Source organism: Citrus clementina, unplaced genomic scaffold (assembly GCF_000493195.1).
Source record: "Citrus clementina cultivar Clemenules unplaced genomic scaffold, Citrus_clementina_v1.0 scaffold_5, whole genome shotgun sequence".
In the NCBI taxonomy this organism is placed as follows: domain Eukaryota; kingdom Viridiplantae; phylum Streptophyta; class Magnoliopsida; order Sapindales; family Rutaceae; genus Citrus; species Citrus x clementina.
Window position 1 is genome coordinate 27,483,649 of NW_006262201.1, and position 24,182 is coordinate 27,507,830.

Genomic DNA, 24,182 nt, shown 5'->3' on the forward strand with positions numbered 1-24,182 from the left:
CCGGCACAAAGGTTCTTCGATTGCTCTATTTCGTCGGCGCCGGATTTATCTGCACAGCTACAATCACCAAGTGGTGGGAACTCGAGCGGAAGTCATTGCAGAAGAAACAGCAAGAGAGTGATCTATGGACAGATGATAACTCGGCAACTACAGTACAGAAAGCCGTCAAATGATCTTTTTATTTGACTTCTGATGGATTTTCAAAAGTTTTGGTAATAAAATGTCTCTTAAGTTTTCATTTCCATGGCCTATTGCTTGAGTTATTGTTATGCATAATTGTTGGAAGAGTTAGGGTTTTAGTATTGGATTTTGGAATTTGTATTTTGGCTTTGATATGTTACTGTTGTGATGTCGATCTAGAAATTTATGACAACACTCTCCTTTAGTTTGGTACTATAGCTATTGAATTTTCATGGCAGATATAGATTATTCTTTAAAAAAAAAAAATTACAACCGGTTATGTATTGATTTAGGAGCTGTTAACTGAGCTGAGCGTGAGTTCCAGAATTTTCCAACCAGTGATTAGGGTTTCACGGAAAAATCTCGATATTGATCTTTAGGCAGCACTTAAGACTGAAATTGATTGTAGAGGACCGAATTTGGGGAATTAAAAATTTCCGATCATTAGTACATGAAAATGGCCTCTCACTTGTAGACAATCGTTAGATGTAATGAATCCAGTTTCTGAAATTGAAAGCAGAGTGAATTCTTAGATTAGACGTACCTACATGCATTAAGTTTGAAGATGTAGGATCGGCCAATTGTTTGATGTCCGCTCTGCTGCACATGTTCTGAAATTGATCATTCAAGATGCCTTGGAAGCACTCCGTGATGTGACTGAGAAGATTCAAGGAAGTATTAAATATGTTAAAAGTTCACAATTAACACAAGGAAAGTTCAACGAGATCACCCAGCAAGTTGAAAGCAATGGTCAAAAGAGCCTAAAATGTGATGTTTTCTCTTGGATTGTTTTTTTATTTTTCGTTTGAAAGCTGATAGTGTAAATATTTTGTTCGCAAAAGTTTCTAAAAAGTACTTGAGTCAAGATGGTTAGGTACTCTTGACTGGATTCATAGAGAGTTATAACATTAACATAAATTTTTCTTTCAACTAGATACTGATGAGATATCTCACTTTTAAATCCTTCAGCTCTCTGTAATTTCATTACCATTATATTCCACGAGGGATTGTTGAATTATATATATCTCTTGGCATTTCTTCATTGACTGAATTATCTTTCATAATATTCCAGCTTCAAATGGGTACATTGTGGAGCCGGTTGGATGCAGAATTCCTTCTAGCTCATATGTGTTCTGTAAAATTCAAAGACTGAATAGTGGTAGCAACTCTTTTGAGACAATCTAGGGTATAATCCCCCCATTATTGCTTTTGCTTTATCCGTTTTACCTTGCAGCATTTTGGAATTTGTGAGAAGCTCAAAATTATTGAGTCAGAATTGAGGATCTCAACTTCTGTAAAAATATTCAAAATTATAAATTATAAAGTATTTTTAAATTATAACCAGATGCTTTTCAAGGGAAAATTTCACTGATATTTTTCTGAGGATTTTTGCTTGGCCATCTCATTTCAAGCTGCTTGAATTTTTTTTTTATATCATCTTGGTTGGATAACTGTAACTCGTTGAATTTTCTAGCACTTTTGCTGATTGTTTATTTTATATGAGATTATGGTAGTAAATTTTGGAAGCTCAAAAAGTAATGGAACTTAGGAAGAGTATGATATAGAATGCTGGATAGAATCAAAATATTCACTCTTCTGGCATCCAAAGATGATTGTATTCAAGATAGCTAGTTTTGACTTTTGAGGCTGTATAAACATCCGATTGTATTAATTTTCTATATAGAGCTTGCAGTCTTTTTCCCACTCGCCTGTAGAGCTGCTATCTTAATCTATTGTAACTTGTGAGAAGAGCCAAGTGTTTGATCTACATCAAGTTCATAAAACTGTTGCCTCATTGTCCATAAACTTTCGTTAAGAATTAGCATGTCTGATTTCATCATCATAAAAATGTAAGAAAGAAGCTACCTCATATCTAATATCATTCCTGCCAAAATGGTACAGATTTGACTTAGAATCATGATAAATAATTTGAAAGCACTTAATAATATGAAGTGAAAAAGTACAAGAGACAATAATGTTCTTGTCATCAGATGAAAGATTTTGAACAATAAATAAAAATCCCCCTGTATTGCTGCGAATATAAAAATTGAAGAGAATCTGAGGACATAAGACAATTGAAGACTGCATTTTTACAACTTGGCTATTGGCAATAGATTTTCTTAGCCCACATTTGCTGCCATAAAAATCTTTACTGAGTTCCTTATATTTCAGAGTATCTCTTTCCTCTGTACTAAGAAAATGTTTGCGAGAAAGATGGAATTACTACAACAAAAAATGCTTGGGATGTATACTTTCCAGCTTCCTTAGGGTGAACGCTTGATAAATACAAATTCTCACCTTGAGGAGACGCCACTCTTTGATATTGATGTGCCGGATGAATACCCCTCGTTTGTATCTCTTCATATAAAAACAAAGAAAGAAAAGAAACAACAGCAGCTGCAAGCCAGGTTTTCTGTATAACAATGTCAAAGCAGTCTTTCAAGGTCTGCTTCTTTTTCAAGAGAATATTCAAGCTGAGGGTGGCAGAACCTCCAGCAGAAATCAAGCAACTCTTTGATCAGTTCTCAGAAAGTGGCACCATGAGTGTTGAGTCTGTTGACAACTTGCTAAGTTTATGATTTATTGTCAAAAAGAGGAGACTGCCAAAAAAAAGAAGATGCACAATAAATCTTCAATAGTTTCAAGCTCCTTAACATTTTCCAGCGAAGAGGCCTCCATGTCGATGCCTTCTTTCAGTATCTCTATAGCGACCATAATCTTCCACTCCCTAATAAGGTAGTCACATACCTATTCAAACTTTATAGTTTTTATGATTATTTTTCAAAATGATGGTGCTTGTACATTATTTTTTGATTGATAATTCGTGCCTAGGTGCACCACAACATGGATTCTCCGTATGCACATTATTTCTTATACACAGGCCACTACTCATACTTAACTGGAAATCAACTCAGCAGCTATAACAGCAGTAAACCAATTATAGAGGCGCTGAGGAGGGGAGTAAAGAGTAATTGAACTGGATTTGTGGCCAAACTCGGAGAATTTGTCGTGATTTTATCTTTTTATTATTTTTTGACGGATTAATTCTTTTTGTTCGGCCATTGTTAGATTTTATTTGAGAGGATAATTCTTGTTTATATCTCACATTGCAAGGTTGAGGTATGTACGGGTATTGAAAAAAAAAATAATAATAAATAACATATTAAAGAAAGAAAAAATTACATTAGATTTCCGGGGAAATAGTCTATCAGTCACAAGGGGAATTCTTTGCCGAACAGCATCAATGAGCAGAGTGTTTTGTCCACCAATCTGATAAAATTACAAATAGCAAACTGAATCTCCCGTACCAAGGAAGCAAACCTACCAACTTAACAAGAAATTTGGCACTCCCAACCTAAAAAATTCTTGAACATCAAAATTTAATTATTTGAAAAAAAATTACAGTAATTCCAGCAAATTAAGACTGAAATTAAATTGCCAATATATATATATATATATCATCTCCTACATTTTTCCACACTAACCCTTGTATTTGTTCTCACCATATTAACCAGAATAATAAACAGGTAAAAGAATGGGGGTAAACCAATTCACATTGATTTTAAGAGCCACATTTTAAAAATACTGTATATTGAGCCTTGATGATTGCTTAGGCTGACAGCATTGTGAAACAATCCAAAGTTGCGTTTCACAAACTCGCTTAATTCTCCTCGCAAGCAGAAAGCCGATAATGTTGAACAAAATCAATGCTGATATAAAAATTTAATCATGGATTAAACTTACCACTCACCATATGATCCACTAATATTAGGTAAAATAATTATCAACAGCTAAAACTGTTTTCCTTGATGTATAGTCCGATTGTGAACATCAAGATTTGGGTTGGATGAACTTATGGGAATGTCAGGCTGCAGGTTAAATACCTAGCACAATAAACACATATCGCCCAAAAGAAAAAATTAGGTTCAGAAAGGCTATTAACCTGAATTGATAACATGAATTGCGAAATAGAGAATATTACCATTACCATTCCCTTGCTATTACACGTGTGTACCAACCCATAACAGAACTGGAATGGCACATCCCGATTCAAATGTGTAGAGAAGTTCACACAAGTCCAAACTTCCACTCTCCCACCGTTGAACATTTTCTATAAAACCAAAATTACACAAAATAATTCAGTGTGAATAAACAAAAGCTCCTTATTTAGAAGGCAGAGTGGATTCAGCTGAACACCAAGCACATACATTCCAAGTACCTAAGTGAATATCAAATACAATGCTCTTGTGACCCACTACTTTGAAGATTATAGTCAGCAAGTGTGCTTAGCAGCAGACCATCTGGCATGATTCCATTTCTCAACATACTGTCATACAACTGCATAGCTTCAGTTGGTCTTCCGGCCTTGCAGTAACCACGAATCAGGATTGCATAAGTGACCACATCAGGCAATAAATGATTGTCTAGAGCACAATGAAAAGCATACAATGCTTCCTCCATAAGTCCTCTTTTGCAAAGACCATCAATGAGGATGCTATAACTTACAATATTTGGAGAGATATTGTTTTCACACATCTCTTCATAAACGTCAAAGGCACTTTTCATATTTTGAGATTTGAAATAGCCGTCAATTAAACAGCTATAAGTGACCACATTGGCCTTGGGACCCTTTTCCAACATTTTGGAGAACATCATAGTGGCATCATCCATTCTGCCTTCTTTGCAAAAAGCATCAATCAATATGGTAAAAGTAATGGAATTGGGTTTCAACTGTACACATGTCAGCTTTTCAAATAGCTGAACAGCCTCATCTAACCTATTCAATGAGCAGTAGCCACAAATTATTGTATTGTATGTTATAATATCAGGTTCTAGACCTCTATCAGTTAGTTGACCGAAGAGTTTCAAGGCTGCATCTAAATGGCATTCTTTTATAAGCATATTAAGAAGAACATTATATATAGCAATATCAGGAACTACTCCATTTCTTTCCATGAGTTTAAACATCTGCAACCCAGCGTGGACATTTTTTCGCTTGAAGAGCCCATGAATGATAGCAGAATATGTAATGACATCTGGTGTCAAACCCCTCTTCAGCATTTGGAAAAATAACAACATTGCCGAACTCAAGCTCCCTTGACCAGCAATCCCTCTAATAAGCACAGTGTGGGTAATTACATCCGGTTTTATGTTGTACATACCCATTAACATGAACAACTTCACAGTATCCGTTGCACGCTTTAATCTACAGAAACCATCCATCAAGGTGTTGAAAATAAATAAATTGGGAATCAAAGCCATCCTTACAGACTGAAAGAAAAATCTAAGGGCATCACCCATCAACCCTTGTTTGCAAAGACCATTTATTAACAAGCCGCAAACAACTGCATCAGGTTTAAGGCCCCTCTTTATCATATTATCATACAAAGAGAAGCCATCTCTCAATTTTCCTGATTTGCAAAAGCCATCAATCAGACTGCTGTAAGTTAGGAGAGATGGCTCCAGCCCTCGAATCAGAACCTGACCAAATATCCCACAAGCCTCGACAAGCCTACCCTGCTGACACAATCCCTTTATAAGTATACTATAACTAACCACATTTGGCAAAATCCCTTCATTCAACATTCTATCATATGTCTGCACAGCCCTCCCAACATCCCCAATTCCCACATATGCATCCATAACTGAACTGAAAACAACAACATCCAACTTTAAACCTCTATCCAGTGCCGTCAACAGTAGTTCATTCCCTTCCTTCAGTCTACCTGCCTTGAAAAGGCCATCAATAAGAATACTATAGATAATTAGATCAGGCACCAAATCCATCTCCATCATTAGATTATAAAGCTGAAATGCTTTTTCCAATTTCACCTCCTTGCAAAATGCATTAATCAATGTGCTAAATGTCACCACATTCGGTTTCGGACCAACCAGTAGCAACACATCAAACAAACTAGAAGCATTTCCAATCTGACCTTTTATGCAAAGGCATTTCAAAATTTTATTACAAGTGACAATATTAGGCACAAAACCCCTCTGAATCACCTGTCGATGCATATGAAAAGCATTTTCAATCTCACCCTTCCTCAATAAACCATTCATTAAAAACTCATACACGCAAAACCCCTTCCCTCTCATTGCTCTACACAGCTTATAATACTGATCAGCAAGTAGACCAACACGATTCGAATCAACTAAACAGCTCATCAGTCTATGCACCAAATCCGGCAACAAATAAATACCCATGTCAGACATATAAGCAAAAATCTCAACAGACTCATCAACCTTTCCAATTCTCAGATAATTTTCAATCAAGAAGCTATAATCACAACCAAAATCTCCCAAACTGTCACAAAACAGACGAAAAAAGTTGTAGTTTTTTCCAAATTCAATAACCATTTTGTCGAAAACATGCGAAGCCACATCCCTCATATCGGACTGCAGCAAAACGTGAATTAGCTGTGCAATATTGGGTGAGCTGACACAGTCGTGAGTCCATTTGAAAAACTGAATGGCAGGAGTGGGGTTATTGGTTTTGATGAGGTTGGCTAAAATGGCATTAACTTGGTTGGATCGTAAATCTGAGATATGGGTTTTTGATTCGGAGCAGTAACACTTGTTAATAGAACGCAAAACAGTTAGAAGGTTTTTGAATTTGAGTAGTACCTTTGAAGAAGAGCAAGGCCAAGAAGAGAGCATATCTGAGAATAAATATAATTGCCCATTTATTTTCACGACCCGTTGGTGTGCTTTTCTTCAACCTTCAATCATCTTCCACTTCCAGTCTTCAACTACACACATATAATTCAAATTTCAAAGCCCTTCTCTTCATTCTCCACAAAAGCGGGTGAGCGATGTTTTGTCCGCTTCCCCCCGCGTGTTGTTGGGAAAACTTAATCACACGATGACGATGGTGCGCTGCTGGGTGGGTCTGCGGGGAATAATCTCTACAGATGCGCCGTCGTTTTAAGAAGTTTTACTTAATACTTTTCTGAGTTTTCTCCATTTTATTAGGGTAATTTCGGGTAATTCCCTGGTGTTTATTAAAGGTCAGAACTTAACTACTGGAGGTTTATCAAAATTAACCAATTAAATTCCTCATTCTTGCAAAGAATTAATCCATTAAAAATTATAAAATTAATGTCTAATTTTTAGTTATTGATTTATTTTTCTTATTTATTTTTCTCATGTTTCCTTTTTCCATTCTTTTTCTCAATTTACACAATAAATGGGGCATAAGTTATTATCGTGTGAATTTAGTCGCTACCCTAAATTTTTTTACTTTCTTTTTTAACAGTTTCAATGATTATGAATTTTGTTTGGTTTACTTGTCTCGGTAGATTTGCATCTCTAATATTAAATTGGTTTGACTTCTTATATTTTTTTAATTTAGGATGAGTTGAAAGTGGAATCTCCACTTATTTTTAATACTATCTAACCTCTGTAGGATCTAATGACATGTGTTTACTACCAAATTTTATGCTAAGGAGTTATTTTAGTTGTATTTTTATCAGATTTTACTAATTAATACCAATAAGAACAAATGTCCGAACTTAATATATATATATATATATATATATATAAAGCCTCACCTAGTTTCAATTTAGTTAAAAAAAAAATTACTTGCTGTCTGAACTTTCACTCGTGACAAAATTTTCAAACACGTCAGGTGATTCATCGCCAACCAAATCATCCAAACACTATCCCGTGCTTGTTCTGTTAGATTAAAATTCTCCAGAATCAGAAAACTGACACACCACTTTTCCTGTTCATCATCTTTGTATGGATGTTTTAATAGAAAGGTGCTGAATTTGGTTAAAGGATATCTTCTTTTTCCAGATTTGATAGAGGAATTGTGAGCTGGTGAAGGTGGCTAAGAGGGAAATCTAGATTCTTGTGAGAGAAAATTAGTATGTTTTGTGTAGTGCAATCGAAAACTTAGATCCAATTTACTGTTCTTGTTGCTACCAAAAAATGAATGGTCGTGAGGTCTTGGACTTACAAAGACAGAGAGTTGGGAGTTTTTCTAAACTTGGACAATCTGTTTATTGCAGTGGGATGGAAATATGATTTTAACTTCTTATTATGCATTAGACAATAGGCATTCTTTTAAAAATCATATGGTGGCGACATGAGGCATTGTGATGAAATCCCTGCTGCTAATACTCTATAAATGCATGACAATCTAAATGATAATCTTTTTGTGCAAAGGCTTTATTAATTAATTTCATTTTTAAATATTGAAAGGATTGGAATGTCCTTTTTTTTTTTGTTATTTTATTTTCCGAGTTGGGTGGGTTCTTCTCTGTTTCAATAAGTTAAAGGTCAAACAAATGTAAATCTGTAATAGGTAAAAGAATTAAAAAAAAAAAAAGGCAATTTTTATTGATCCTTGATGCATAATATTAATCCATCTGAGGAGAAAAGGTGTTAAAATATTTGGTTGATGCTCTAGAAAATATGTTTTTTTGTTCTCAGCTGTTTGTTGGAGAAGTCACGGTGGTGGTGCGGCAAAAGGATTTTTTGTTTCAATAAGTTTATGGCTTGAGTTTAGCATTGCTTCCTTTTGACAGAGACTTTTCCCTTTGCAAGCGGTCCTTTGACAGAAGGTCAATGTGTATGGATGGTCAATGAATTTTCCTTTTCTTGATTCAAAAGTGTCATGTTGGGGATGTGACTGTAAAATCTTCATGGAAATGTGCATCATTTATTAGAAGTAGTTGAATTACAATGACGTATGAGGGATTCATAGGATCAAATTTCGATCGATACCTTCTAGGCCTATTAAATTCCGACTTTTATCCCATCAATTACTTAACTAATTAATTAAATAATTAAATTATATTAAAAAGGACCAGTAAATCAAAATGATAGAATCACTGACCTGCTGCAGGAGTGGTAGAGTCACTGGCACGCCTGTTGGAATCCCGAGGCATGAGTTTACTGCTTCTTCATATTCTTCTTCCAATTCCAAATTGAATAAATTTGATCGTCGAGGCCTCTTTGCTTTAACCACTACAGGCACAAGAGCAACATCTCATCTCTTTAGCTCCATCAGGTTACTAATTAGTTAATAAGTTTACTCCTTCATTCGTTCATTCGTTTGATTGATTTGCAATTCCGAACATTATTCAAAATTTTTCATACGCAGAAAGAGATCGGCATCTAGAATCGTAATGGCGGCGGAGGCGATCGCTTCCTCGGACGTCGTTTCAGGTGACATGATTTTTGAACCGGTTTTGGAGGAAGGAGTTTTCCGGTTCGATTGTTCGGCGAGTGATCGTCAAGCAGCGTATCCGAGTCTCTCGTTTGTGAATGGAAAGGATAGGGACACGCCAATCTCGACTCGCACGCGCCCTTCATATACTCCCACTTTTCAATGTGTCCGCGGTCAACAGATAGTCAAACTTGAGGTTCCCTCTCTGCGTACATTGCATTTTCTTAATTTCTTTAGTAATGCATGTCTCTTTTTTTTTTTCTTTTGAAGCTAGATTAATTTGGTTCTGATTTTAGTTTCCTGCTGGTACCTCGTTGTATGGAACTGGGGAAGTTAGTGGTCAGCTAGAGCGGACGGGAAAGAGAGTGAGTTCCTGTCTATTTTTACTTTTTAAATATGATGTGCAGTGAGCCCTTATTTACTTGTTCAACTACAATGTGGTGATCTTTTTGCCTGTAGATTTTTACATGGAACACGGACTCGTGGGGCTATGGTACTGAAACAACGTCCTTGTATCAGTCACATCCTTGGGTGCTTGCTGTTCTTCCAAATGGAGAGGCACTGGGGGTTCTCGCTGACACAACACGTCGATGTGAGGTGTGGCTTCCTTGTTGTGAACTTAAACTTGTTTAAGTATTACTGCTGGGGTTTTCTTTCTTGTGAGGTTAAATATTTGAATTGTCATGTTGTTTAGTTTTAACATGGCATTGAAAGTCATGATGTCTTACTTTTGAGTTGTTTTTTGGTCCATTGTGTGCTTGTTTTTTGTTTGGAATCCCACTAATTAAAGGTTAAATATCTTTCAACTCTTTGACTCTTGGCCTAAAATAAAGCAGCTTTAAGGTCTTTTTCTCGGTCTTCACACCTGGCCATGGTTGGACTAAAGCGAATATACTTCAGATTTCTCTCAAAACTAGCCTATAGTGACTCTCATATTTGCTCCTAATTTCCAAAGTTTACTTTTGTTCTTTCTGCTGTATTTTGTTTCTTAGATTGATTAATTGGTTTTTTCAGCATTCTATTTTTTGTCAGTTGAGGAAATTGATGGATTGTAATGGGGAGTTAAATGAGAAACATGAAAAGAGTGTGGAGCAGCTTGATTTCGGACTAAAACTCCAGGAGCTTCACTGTATTTACCCTTTAATTAAGTAGGCGCCAAAATGAGAGAGGGAGTGGGGTTGGGGTGGGGTTGTTGGAGGTTAAAATGCTATTATTGAGTAAAAACTTAACCTATTATGAACTTTTGTGGTAATCCACATGGATCTATCCTAACAGTCCTCTGTATTTATTCTCCTGCAGATTGATCTGAGGAAAGAATCAACAATACAGTTCACTGCTCCATCCTCATATCCTGTTATTACATTTGGTCCTTTCACTTCTCCTACTGCTGTTCTGGTTTCTCTTTCTCATGCAGTTGGTAATCTCCTAGACCAAGCTTTCTCTTCTTCAAGTGCTCCACGTCCTTGTCAAGTTTTTATGATGTCAAGATGACTTCCTCTGTCCATTTTGCTCTTTCATGATTTTCATGTTGAACCAGGAAACATAATACATATAATATGTTCCTTTGTTTTTTGTGGTTTAAAGGGTATCTATTTTTCTATTAACTCTTCCTTGAGTGATGCATGAGTTGAATTCTGTGTTTCGTTGAGGTATTTAGATATAGATATTTTGTTCTCAAAGCTTCTCTGCTAATACAATAATAAGAGTAATCCTAATAAAATAAAAGCAATCCTTCTTTAATCAAGCTTAATGGACGGAGTGACTAAAAGTGTGTTTCGTATCATTTTAAAAAACAGTTCTCAAACCTACTTATGAAAATGACGGTTGATGTTCTTCAAATGATGTTTACTTGATCAAAGAATGCTTTTGGTTGTGACTACTATAATTTTTTTGAAAAAATAAAATTGGGAGAATGTATTTGGTATTCTTGAAAATGAGATTTTTATATTATTGTTAATGTTATTATTTATCTTTTGGAGTTAATTCATTTTCATAATTCCCAAATTCTAGCTATAATTTTGAATATTCATTTTTTGTTGTACAAATTGGTTTCTAGAAAAAACCACTCCTAGTAAAATTATACTTTTTGTTTTTGGAAACATAAAATCTATTTGAGAAACATAACCAAACTCCCATTAATATACTTTCATGACCTATAATGATCTGTTATGAGCTTGTTTCATCGTTTGAGTCCCTGAATTATAACATAACCTAGCTCCCATTAATATAATTTCATGACCTATAATGACCTGTTATGAGCTTTTTTCATCGTTTGAGTCCGTGAATTATCATTGATGAAATAGATAGAGGCCTCCAGTTAAACAGAGCAATGATGGCAGAAATGAATAGTTCTGGAATTTTGCATACTTGTCCATCTTCATTTCTTCACAGGAGCTGCATTGTAGCAGTTATACTAGTGTTTCAAGAGCTTCTTAGGTCTTTTTATTTTTTTTTAATGTATCATCTTCACAATTTTTTTTTTTTAAATTTATTCTTCTTTAAAGAAAAGAAATTTCTAATTGTATTTACATTTATGGGTTTACAAAAGTGAAAAAGCTGTCCACAAGAACAATAACATTTGGCTTGGGCTACTTTGTAATTGTTGATTTTTCTTACTAGGGACCGTGTTTATGCCACCAAAATGGTCCTTAGGTTACCACCAATGTCGCTGGAGCTATGATTCTGATAAGAGAGTTCGTGAGGTTGGTTCTTTCTCTTTTTCCCTATGAATTTTTCTTCCTGATTTGCTTCATCTTTGGAAGAACAACAAAATTCTGAAAAATTGTTATTCCTAAAGTTATGATCACCATTGCACTTTCTACATCTTCTATTATACATTTTATGTTGTGCTTTTCTGATTATTAACCCACTATATATTCAGATTTGCAGGACATTTCGTGAGAAAGGTATACCGTGTGATGCTATATGGATGGATATCGACTACATGGATGGATTTCGTTGTTTCACTTTTGACAAGGCATGTTCTTTCTTAATGATATTTCTGGATGATATGTCTATTGCACCATTAATTTACTTATAACTTAAAATTAAATCAACATTCATTAAAGCAGTAAAAAGCAAATATCAACCCAGAGAAGGAGTTTCGTTATTTCGTTTAGACTTCCAAAAATTGTTAATTAGAGTAGTTGCTAGAACTTCAGTTTCATTTCAATGTGCTCGAGACGCAGTAATATGAACAATATCTGAAACTAATTCCTCTCATGAAGGTTAGTATATAAAGATAAAAAAAATGGTCCCTTTGTTGATTTGCTGGCCTAGGATCTGCTAGGACAAAAACTTGGTTATGGACAACCTTTTTGAACTTCACAATAGCCACACTATGTATTTTTGTTAGAAGGACACGTCTCCTGGCAAGGCATTGCTATTACATAGCTGTATATTACCCATTATGTGAGAACACTATAATCATTGACATGGGGAGTGAATTATAATGATTTCTTTTAGGAGCGTTTCCCAGATCCAAAATCTTTGGCTGCGTGTCTCCACCTTAATGGTTTCAAAGCAATCTGGATGCTTGATCCAGGAATTAAACATGAGGATGGGTACTTTGTGTATGATAGCGGCTCTAAAATTGATGTCTGGATTCAGAAAGCAGATGGGACGCCTTTTATAGGTACTTCTCTTTATTTGATGAAGCTGATTCTTTAAATTAATTTTTTGAGGTGTTAAAGTCACCAATGTCCTTATTTCAGGGGAGGTGTGGCCTGGGCCTTGTGTTTTCCCTGATTATACACAATCAAAAGTTCGTTCCTGGTGGGCCTCTTTAGTTAAGGATTTCATTTATAATGGAGTTGATGGTATATGGAATGATATGAACGAGCCAGCTGTCTTTAAGGTTATTCTTATATTTATTCCTATGCACATGCATTCTCTTTTATTTGTATGTGGTCTTACTGCTTTCTTTCTTTCAGTCTGTAACAAAGACAATGCCTGAGAGCAACATCCACAGAGGGGATGATGAAATTGGAGGTTGTCAAAATCACTCGTACTATCACAACGTATAATTTTTCAACCCTAATCTGGTGGCTTTCTTCTTACATGTAATCTCTTTTGCTATTAGTTTGTACGTGCATAGATCTCTTTGGTTATGCGATTTTGCTCGCAATGTAGTGCCAACCCATGTGTATGGTTTTTCCCATGATGGCCGTTATTAACATGGGTTGCCAAACTTAGGTTTATGGCATGCTAATGGCAAGATCGACATATGAAGGCATGAAGTTAGCTGATAAAGATAAGCGTCCTTTTGTTCTCACCAGAGCTGGATTTATTGGTAGTCAAAGATATGCTGCCACATGGACAGGAGATAACGTTTCAAATTGGGAGCACCTTCATATGAGTATATCCATGGTACTTCAATTGGTAAGTGTTCAGTTGTTCATTTTTTCTGTTTTCACAAAGTACTAATGAGCTAAACGTTTTATGCCCTAAATAATTTATGGCTTTTCCCCCTGCTATAGGTGATGCTTTTGTCTCTCTGAGCAATCTTTACACTTTCTTTATAAGGAAGACTTAAGTGCTGTATGAATGATGTATGTGGATAAGAAGTTTAGTTTGTGGTCTCTTTCAAGAGTATAAATAGTTATCTTTTGCTTTGTCTAAAACCTGAAAACTGTAGAACCAACCATTAGGCAGCATATTAGATCAAAGTTGTTTTGGCGTAATCTTCTAATTCATCATTGATCCTTGAGAAGGGGTCCTGAATTTATTTTTTGAATTTTGGGTTTGCTTTATTTGTTTTGAGACAATTTAGTCCTAAAGATCCTATGCTTTTATCGGAAAGCTTATCAGTTTAGAATTGGATACAACATTTTTGTGATCTTTTAGGAGTTCTTTTTTTTGTGAACTCACTCAATTCTTTGTATATCCCTTCTTTTTAGTATAAGGTTCTTCGTTTCCTAAAAGAAAATTATTTTCTCATTCTTCTTATTAAAGGTATTCAACTTTTTTGCCTTCGATCTTTCTTTAGACTTTTTATTTTTCACCTATCAAATTATACTAGTTCTTCATAACCAAATTCCCTTGACTGCCACATTATACCAATTCTGCAGTCCCTGTTAATCATCTTCTTCCTTCAGCTAGGTCGTGAAATTTATATGCTACCTAGAATTCTAGAGGTTTGTGATGGTTTAATTTGGATGATGAGCGATCTTTCATCATCTTCAATCAATAGGGTTCTTGGAGTAAACCATGAGGTCATATCTTCCCTCTTTCAATCCTGCTTCAAGTAATTAAGCTGCATCTCCTATTCCTTCCCCCACTCCCCACCAAAAAAAAAAACACTTTGCTGGATCTTGACAACCCTTCCTGATACATCACTTTCATCAATTTTAGTATCATATCAATGCAGGCTTACAGTAATTATTTGTGCCTGGCTATAGTCTTTTGGCATTATCTTGCTTTTCTATGACTTTTTGTTTATTAATCTTAGGCTATGAGTCTGTCATCCAGAAAACATACTAATGCAAGCCTTCGTTTAACTTTTGAAACAATGTATCCTAAAGATATTTGCTTAAGTTTGTATTTGGATACAATTCTGACATCCGACATTATCTTCACACACAGCTGGCTTTGCAGAACTGTTTGTCTTGGTTCCCAATTTTTGAACTGAATTACTTGGAGGCAACATTTTTTTTTCTTTTTTTTTTGGGTTATTTCTTTCTGACATATTCTACGTTCTGATACATGATTTAATTTGTACTAGGGACTTAGTGGTCAGCCACTTTCAGGACCTGATATTGGTGGATTTGCTGGAAATGCAACACCTAGACTTTTTGGACGGTGGATGGGTATAGGCGCAATGTTTCCTTTTTGCCGCGGGCACTCTGAAACCGACACTATTGACCATGAGCCTTGGTCTTTTGGGGAAGAGGTTTTGTTCTGCTCTAGTGTTTTTATTATAACCTTTTTTCTGTTTCAAAATTGAATGAGTGGATTCTTTTAAGTACTACAGGTTACGGAGAATGAAATTGCTTTCCTATTATTGATGACTGAAAAGGCCCAATTATATGTTAAAAGGCTAATTATGACTGAAAGAACACTTTAGAAACATTCCTTATATATTGGGAAAACAAATCAATTGCCTCTCTTAAGCACAATAAAAAGTTACAAATCATATGAGAGCTTGTCGTATGTATGAAAAAAATCTTGAAATGTCAGATTTTATGAAATGTTCTATTTCTGGGCAATGGGGTAGACTGCAGCTGGGCAGCAAAAGTATTTAAGCAGAATGATGCTGACTAACTAAATGAAAACCGATTTAATCTGCTTTCTTTGCTTATTAAGTACTGCCTTAATTTATTTAGAGCGTAGTTGATCTTACTAAAGGGGGTTTCCTGTGAATATGCATGCTTGATCAAAGCACATAAACTAAACATTGATTCGTTCTCGCTAATTGTGGTGAGAACCCCGGTGTAATACCTTGCATAAACTTTAAGTTATATCTACTTCGTGTCCTCATAAAGAATGGTGTCAAGGTACAATCAAGAGGTTGTTTGATCGAACTATATGTTGTGTCCATTGAGTTAGATCTGAGGAGATCTATGGTAAAGCTGATAGGTGAAGGACCCAACAATAGAATTTAACTTCTTACACACCTATAATGCAAGGCTTGTGAACTAAACACAATATAGAACAAAATAAACATTTTTGTTGATGTGCTTTTGCATGTCAACCAAAAGAAAAACAGCACGAACCTTAATAACTGCAAAAAGCTTTTTTTAATAACAATGAGAGGATTCGAACAATAGATTACCTGGTCAAATTTAAACTGATGGCTAAAAGCCAATAATTGCATTTAACTTCTATCAATTGTTTTACATTAAACAAGTGAGATTTACTACCTACTCTAACATTTACTTTAATTTTTGTTTCTGGTGACAATTGGTTGTGTTTCCTTTGGGTTTATTTGATGTTAACTTGAGTATCTAAAAGTAATGAGAGTTCTATTTCTTAGTGTGAAGAAGTTTGTCGGCTGGCCTTGAAGAGGCGCTATCGCTTTCTACCTCATATATACACTCTATTTTATATGGCTCATACAACTGGCACTCTTGTGGCAAGTCCAACCTTTTTCGCTGGTATGTCCTTGTGTGAGTGTATTGGTTTTGTTCCTTGTGGAGCGTTATGAAAAGTTTACCTTTTTATACTGGCTTTAAAACAAATGTAAATTGCCTGTGCAGATCCTGAAGATCTCACCTTGAGGAAACTTGAAAATTCATTTCTATTGGGTCCGGTTTTAGTTTGTGCAAGGTTCTTATTCTCTTCCTTAGACATGACATACTTGATGACAGTAGGATAGTGTATATGCCTTAGTTTCCCATTTTCATCCTGGTTTTATGCCTTAATCTCCTTCTCATCTACTTGACCATGATTATCGAATTTTACTTGTGATTTGATTTTCCTGCTGATAGCATGGTTATCTTCATTCTAAATATTATATCAATGTTAACCAACCACTGGCCGACCCTGGTGTGAATATAACTCGAACTTAGTCCTGTTGTCCCACCCTGAGAGATTTTACCAATTAAACCAAATATTTGAATTTAATAATTGTGCCCTTTGTTTGGTGCACAACGATATTTAGTTTTTTTAAAATTGTTGAAATATTAACACCTTTCCATACAAAAGAATTCAATCTCTCAATATAATTGTGGGGGGATGCTTTTGAAGATATAGCCTGGTCTCTCATGTCTCACTTGTCATATCAAGTTAACTATCCAAAGCAACAGAATGCCAATTGCACGATTTTAGTGACAGATTCTTTATGCAACAATGTTCAACAGCTTATTTCCCTTTTCTGAGAATTATCCTTCTCTGAGAGAGTTACATACTTATCTTATTCAAAATCATCAAAATGAAATATTGTTTACTTTCGTGTAGTCATTTCTGTTCTTGATTTGATGTCATTGTTCTAAAACCACTTCTTTCTTTCTTTATTGAATATATCTTTCTAGTTTTTTATCAAAGAAAAAGATAGTGTATCACCAAGATATTTTCTTTCATGTACTGGGGAAAGTAAGAAAATCAAATAAGAAAAAAATAAATAGGAAAATGTCACATTATTATTTACTTTCTTGATTTTGTTTTTGTGTGTTGAACCCTTTTAAATTTGTTTGAACTGTTGGATTCTCTTGATGTCATTCTTCTCATGGATTGTTAAGAGTGGGGTTAAGTTGGCGGACCTTGTATTTTGCTTCTTGTCATGCATATACTAACATCCATATTTCTTCTTAATTAGCACATTGCCTGATCAGAGGTCAGATAAGTTGCAGCATGCACTACCCAAGGGAATTTGGCAAAGTTTTGATTTTGAAGATTCACATCCGGTATCTGTTCTTGGACATTTATCTGTATCCATTAAAGTCATGTCTGTTTTCCCCTTTTTTAAATGAATTTTGATGTTTTCCCCCTTTTGCTCTTTTTGTAATATACCAGGATTTACCCTCTTTATATTTGCGAGGTGGATCAATTTTACCTTTAGGTCCTCCGCATCAGAATATCGGTGAATCTAAGCCATCTGATGACTTAACACTTCTGGTGGCTTTAGATGAGAATGGTAGTTTTGATACATTAAATTTTTGTAGAACAACTTTAAATTTGAAGCTAATAATTTCATGAAATGTTTATCATGCGATGTAGTTCATATTCTAAAGCATTCTATTTGCCTGCTGATTTTTCTGGTTTGATTTTTTGCCTACAAGATTGCAATCCTATGTGATGGTTTAAGCTGCCTACAATTTTTATTACTATAATTTGAAGGTTTTGACTGGGAAAATAGTAGGTTTGATGCTTTTAAGTTAATAATTTCTTTAAACTGTTTGTCCCCATGGCAAAATATTAATGTAGAATAACCAGAGAGATAACACCTGAAACATTGATCTTGCCGGCAATCAACCACCTCCATGTCATCACCAACAGCACCAGTGATTTTTCTGGCAATCAAACTGTTCTTTCATTCATCAGTCATCTTCAGCCCACACCATTACTTCCATTGGTTATACACATGGTGTAATGTTGCCGACCTAGAATTGGTTCCTGGCTTTTGCCAGATTCAGGTTCTTTTTCCAGTCTTTTGGGCTTTGAAATCTTGGGCCAGTTTTTGTAGGCCTTTTTTGGTCAGGCGCACTTGTTTTTAAATATTTTGCCATGGTTGATTTTCTTGAAATTGTTGAGTAACTTGCATTTTGATCCATGTCTACAAAATTCTGATCATAAAGTAAAAATATGACAAAATTTTGTCAACTTGATCATGCTCAAGATGATATTACTCCACTTTGTTTTCTTCTTTTTAGAGATCTGTCCTACATCAATACGCTTTCATGCGAGTTTGTGAAATGACTAAAAGTTTGATAGCCTTTCCAACTTTATTGCAATGCTATTGATCCTGCTTTCCTTTAGCTTCTGTATAACTTGCTTATTTTCTCTTATTTTCTCTTACAGGCAAAGCAAAAGGTGTTTTATTTGAAGATGATGGTGATGGATATGGATTCACTGAAGGTCAATATCTGCTGACAAACTATGACGCTGAGCTTCAGATGTCAGAGGTTACTATTAGAGTTTCCAAATCTGAAGGATTATGGAAAAGGCCAAAACGTCGTCTTATTGTAAAAATATTACTTGGTGGAGGTGCAGCGGTTTGTCTTCTTTCGCTGAGAAACATTCATTAAAATCCTACATTATGCTTTTGTTATTTACCTTCTAGAGCATCTGTTTAAAAGATTTTGAGTAACTGAACTCTTGCAAAAACAGATTGATACATGGGGAATGGATGGAGAGGATTTGCAAATTGCAATGCCGTCAGAAGCTGAAGTGTCTAATTTGGTATCGGCGAGTAAGGAAAAGTACAAGATTCGTATGGGTAATGCTGCTTCCTCAAGCCGTCTGACGCTCACTCATTCATTGGAATTATCCACAAATTACTAATTGTTGATTTCTTTTTCAATTTTCCAAAAAATTACTTTGAGAGATTTTAGTGTGCTTTTCCATCCTCTTCAATTAAGTAGATTTACATTGCAAATTCAACTTTCATGTTCGTGAACATTCTGATGTTCTTATTGCAGTACTTTGTTCAGTCACATATCTTCAATCATATTATTTGATTAGGTATCTTTCTGGAAATTGCATTATTATTCACGCAATTTTATGGCTTCATGTGTGTGAAACTAAACGTTGGGTTCTGAGTCATGGTTTCTAAGCTTTTCCTGGGGATTTCTTATAGATAGTTCCTTGTCTGTTCTTTACTGACGGATGGTTTGAGTTGAGAGGTTAAAACTACAGGAATTCTTACATTTCAGATTTTTTCAATTTCTGCTTGTAGAGCAATTTTTATAAATTGGATAGTACTTGCAGAACTTAATCACTAGGCCTCAACACCATTTATTTATGAAATTCTCTCAAAATGTAATTTTTTAATGTTCATGGCCATATTGCCCCAGTAAATATGCTTTTAATTGCAGAATTCATTATCTTGTTCCTGATGTGCGATTGTCAGAAGAAAAGAAAATAGTTTGAAGAAATCTTCTATAATTTGTTAATTTCTATAAATTGTGTTGAGGACTTGAAAGTGCTAGGAATTTGATTGACTAAACTTTAAAATCTTTACTAGTGTTCATGTTGGTTCTAATGAGGGTTTTTATTTACAGAAAGTGCTAAGCTAATTTCAGATGCGGAAAAGGCTTCTGAACACAAGGGAGTAGATCTTTCACAGACCCCTATTGAACTGAAAAGCAGTGATTGGGCTCTTAAAGTTGTGCCTTGGATTGGGGGTAGAGTTATTTCCATGGCACACCTTCCTTCAGGTAATTCATTATCATTGTTTTCCTTTGAGTGGGATGACATCAGTGGTCTTTCTCCCTCTCTCTTTTGGTTAAAGTTGTACCTGTTGAGTTTATTCTGGCTGTTGTATCTCGAACATATGTGAGATACTTCATTGGGCACCAGGGGTCTTTCTCCCTCTCTCTTTTGGTTAAACCCCAAGACAAATTGGGCATTTTTTTAGTTTTTCCTTGGTGCAACTTTGAGTCTAACGGTCATCTTACCTCCTTGAAGTCCTAAGTTGCCATTTTTTACTGTATTCTTTACACGTATGAAGACACTGATGTTAGATTATCAAAGGAGAAAAAAATGATGGATCTCTAGATACGTTTTCTTTACAAGTACTTTAAAGAGGCATTTCACTAAATTTGGAATAATTCAAAAACAAAGATGGAAAAGAATACTTGAATTTGTTCCAGCATAAACATATTTTGAAAATTTGTTAGCTGTTTGCTGCTTGAATGTCCTTATCTGCCTTATGCCCCAGGCTACATGAGATTTCTTATTTGAAGAATGTTAGAATGTACTTTCATTTCTAGTATTATCTTCTTGACTATACACATTCTTGTGCGAAAGTGATACATTGCATGAAAGAGTGTTTTCAGTCATGCACAAAGAAGAGTGTTTTTACAAGTAACATGTGCATGCATATGCGTGCGCGCAGGCAGATAGAAATTTTACAGTTCAGTGGAACCTGACCAAATCAGTTAATTATTCATTTGTATTTCTAATGTGTGAAACATTATGTTAACTGCTCATCCTTTGACTCCAAAGTTATTATGTTGACAGGAACACAGTGGCTTCATAGCAGGGTTGAGGTTAATGGGTATGAAGAGTATTGTGGTACTGAATACCGGTCTGCTGGATGTACTGAAGAATACAGTGTCGTAGAGTGAGTTTCCGATTAATAGGTTTAAAACGTCATTTCTTTTTTCGAAGAAGCATAATTTAAATAATTAAGACTCGTAATGATATAATGCTTGCTGAAATGGGACCTATAAAGTCAAAGAGCCAAGCATTTGATTGAATTGTTGACAAATAGCAGTAGGATGTGTTTGTTTTATTTAAGATGGAGTGTTAGAAAATCATGCTCTATCTTTCTCTGCTACGCTAAAATATTATCCACCTGATAATAAATTTGTTGTGGCTGCTTGTCGTGCTCAATGTTCCTTTTTCTGTTTGTGTTATGCTTCTATCACCTTTTCTTCTGTTGTAGGAGGAGTCTTCAGCATGGAGGAGAAGAGGAATCTCTCATGTTAGAAGGTGATATTGGCGGTGGGTTGATTCTGCAGAGGAAGTTAACTATTCCCAAAGATAATCCAAAGATCTTTAAGATCGATTCTAAAATTCTAGCCGGCAGAGTTGGCGCTGGTTCTGGTGGCTTTTCAAGGTGTGTTTCATTGTTATCTTTTGTTTCTTTTCGACACTGCTACTTCTAACAGTGCTAATTCTGTATCATTTGGGACTGTCTGTGGTTTATCATTTGAGAAGTACTAATTCTGTATCACTTTGATAATGGTCGAAGTCTTAAGTGATGTAGGTCAGTACTCGAAAAAGAAAGCGAAAGGAGACAATAGAAAGAATAACAGTAAGTAGGGGGAATGAAGTAAGAAATAACTAGGAAGAAGATGAAAAGAAAGAATATGAGAGAAACGTCTGTTTTCATTATGTCAATCAATCATCCACCCCCCACAATCTGGGTCAGCAGATTTAGTGGGCAACTCCTGAGTCAACTATTCTTATAATAATAACAGCAGCTATGTCATGTAACTTCATTCCCAAAAAATGAAACACTTTAAATGTGTACATCTTTGCTATGTACAATTGCAGTCATACTCTCAAGCCTTCATCCGATTTGTTGTGGGAATACAAGATTAGTATACTTTTGGAGGTTTGAGAGTGAGAGTGACACTCCCTTATTTACCACATAAAATTAGTAGATAAACTGAAATATTATTGTTACACAAAGGGAGGCTAAAAGGCTTCTATATTAATATTTTAATATGTGTAATATTATTGTTTCTGGAAATTCAAGTATTCGATTTTTCTCTTTAAAAAAATTAAAGAGAAATTGCCTCCTTGACTGCTTTTCGCAATATGAAAAGCTCGTCGCAACTTGTGTGCGTGTTATGGTTTTCTTGTTTATCTACACAAACTCTGCAACTTTTACGTTCTGCTGCAGGCTGGTTTGCCTGAGAGTGCACCCCATGTTCACCCTTCTGCATCCAACAAAATCTTTTATCTCATTTACCTCCATTGATGGGTCGAAGCAAGAAATTTGGCCAGAATCTGGGGAGCAGTTTTATGGAGGAAACCTTCTGCCTAATGGTAGTACTTTATACTTTCAATCTTATTTTGGTTTTATGTCAAAAAGTGTGGCATTGTCTACTCAGTCAAAATGTAAAAGGACTATTAAGAAAGGCAGTATACCGAAGGCATATAAGGATGAACACAAAAATTTTGGTTTCCCTTTTATTTTTTATTTGTTTCTGCAATTGTTCTTCCAACTGCTTCCCAAGTGAATCATTGTTTAAAATTGTTTTCAGAGGTTAAAAAAAAGATCTTTTGAAATCAAATGTGATGCTGATAGATATTTTCAAACTCAAGTTGTGACACTGTTTGCCTCACCATTTAAAAGAATTGACAATAAATTTGTTTTGTATGTGATTTTGATTTCAGGCGAGTGGATGCTTGTGGATAAGTGCCAAGGTCTGGCACTTGTTAATAGATTTAATGTCGAGGAAGTTTTCAAGTGTTTCATCCACTGGGGAACAGGAACAGTCAATTTGGAGCTCTGGTCTGAACAAAGGCCAGTTTCAAAGCAGTCACCTCTTGCGATTTCCCATGAATACGAGGTGATAAAAATTCCATAGGCACTCGTGCAAAATTCTGCAAAATATTCCGAACGGTCAAAGGAGTGTTCTGAACTTGAACAAAGTAAGACTGAATGTTTGGCTGGCAGAATGTAAATATCAATCAGCTGAGCCTAATAATAATCGATCTCCACGTTACTTGTTAGTGTCTTGTGCAACTCGATATAATTTGGTGACTTGTTAATGCCTGAATATCTTTCCAAGACTTCAACGAGCATAGATTTGTTTGTTTTAGAGGAAGCAACCATTAGATGGAAAGGTAAGCAGCACAAGCTTTGTTAGCTCGAGGATGGTGAGTGTGGGGCTAATGCATAGGATGGGAATTGACAAGAGAAAAAACTATGAATTGAGATGGCATGGGATATAATAAGCTCATGAACAATTAGGCGCAGAATAAATATTTACAGGTGGTGGCATACATCTACCAATTTTGATGGCATAGGAATAATAAGTCTCTTTCAATAGAAAAATAGCAATTCATATGCTGCTTCAAATTCATGTTTAAACAGACTCGACTCTTAACAAACATCAACGGACCACAAAGTTCAGTTACTCCACAAACATTTACAAATCCAACAAATACCATTCGTATGCTCAAAAGGGTTTTATTGTTACCAATACTACAACCGTAGTAAAATTCATGTTACATTTGAATTCTGACTCTTTTCATCATTGGTTCAGTGACTGATACCCCAATGGAGCTGGAGATTCCCTCAATTGACGCCCTTGGTAATGTATGTCCTTATTGTTATATTATATTATATCGATATTACAATCAAAGTCCACCGAAGTAGATTTGTACAATTTATAACAAGCTGGGATCTATCGAATTTAATTAACAAATCTACTCTAAATAAGAGTGAGAATCTCCATTTCTATAAGAGTGTTTTACCACTATAGTCTATAGATACGTAATGTGTTTGCTTTAAACATAGCAATGTGATGGCGATGTGATTCTAATGTTATAATAACATTTGTTTGTTGGAAGGAAACAATGATGTGAGGCTGTTGAAGCACGCATGATGATGACGATGATAATTGTAGTCTTTGAAATATTTTTACTTTACTATAACTGGATCATTTTTTTCCCATGAAAGTTCGGTTTTGCGACCAAGACTCTT

At 35.3% G+C, this 24,182-nt stretch overlaps 2 protein-coding genes across 6 annotated transcripts; one reads left to right on the forward strand and one right to left on the reverse strand.

Moving 5' to 3' along the window:
* Positions 1-3,374: 3,374 nt before the first annotated feature.
* Positions 3,375-7,129, reverse strand: LOC18041978 (putative pentatricopeptide repeat-containing protein At1g31840). Of its 5 annotated transcripts, none has more exons than XM_006432737.2 (3): positions 4,400-7,129; positions 4,163-4,291; positions 3,375-4,064 (listed from the first exon to the last, which is right to left on the reverse strand). In XM_006432737.2, the coding sequence occupies exon 1, from the start codon at positions 6,838-6,840 to the stop codon at positions 4,411-4,413; it is 2,430 nt and encodes an 809-aa protein (XP_006432800.1). In that variant the 5' UTR covers positions 6,841-7,129; the 3' UTR covers positions 3,375-4,064; positions 4,163-4,291; positions 4,400-4,410. The 5 variants fall into 5 exon arrangements, with proteins under 5 accessions (XP_006432800.1, XP_024040675.1, XP_024040674.1 ...); XM_024184907.1 differs by having other exon boundaries at positions 4,389-7,129; XM_024184906.1 differs by having other exon boundaries at positions 3,375-3,450; positions 3,932-4,064; positions 4,163-7,129.
* An 894-nt stretch (positions 7,130-8,023) lies between these two features.
* On the forward strand, positions 8,024-23,875 carry LOC18042074 (alpha-glucosidase 2). The gene is made up of 24 exons (XM_006432738.2): positions 8,024-8,154; positions 9,035-9,199; positions 9,293-9,554; positions 9,655-9,723; positions 9,818-9,955; positions 10,658-10,775; positions 11,978-12,060; positions 12,240-12,335; positions 12,824-12,992; positions 13,072-13,214; positions 13,291-13,377; positions 13,553-13,738; positions 15,081-15,248; positions 16,332-16,452; positions 16,555-16,624; positions 17,613-17,700; positions 17,810-17,930; positions 18,815-19,008; positions 19,124-19,232; positions 20,017-20,172; positions 20,978-21,080; positions 21,405-21,578; positions 22,371-22,516; positions 22,868-23,875. The coding sequence occupies exons 1-24, from the start codon at positions 8,120-8,122 to the stop codon at positions 23,059-23,061; spliced, it is 3,195 nt and encodes a 1,064-aa protein (XP_006432801.2). The 5' UTR covers positions 8,024-8,119; the 3' UTR covers positions 23,062-23,875.
* The last annotated feature ends 307 nt before the right edge of the window (positions 23,876-24,182 follow it).

Coding starts and splice junctions, on each gene's coding strand:
- LOC18041978 (XM_006432737.2), bottom strand. CDS start 6,840: ATGCTCTCTTCTTGGCCTTGCTCTTCTTCAAAGGTACTACTCAAATTC.
- LOC18042074 (XM_006432738.2), top strand. CDS start 8,120: ATGGTCGTGAGGTCTTGGACTTACAAAGACAGAGA. Junction 9,200..9,292: donor CATCTCTTTAGCTCCATCAG/GTTACTAATTAG, acceptor TTTCATACGCAG/AAAGAGATCGGCATCTAGAA. Junction 12,336..12,823: donor GTTGTTTCACTTTTGACAAG/GCATGTTCTTTC, acceptor GATTTCTTTTAG/GAGCGTTTCCCAGATCCAAA.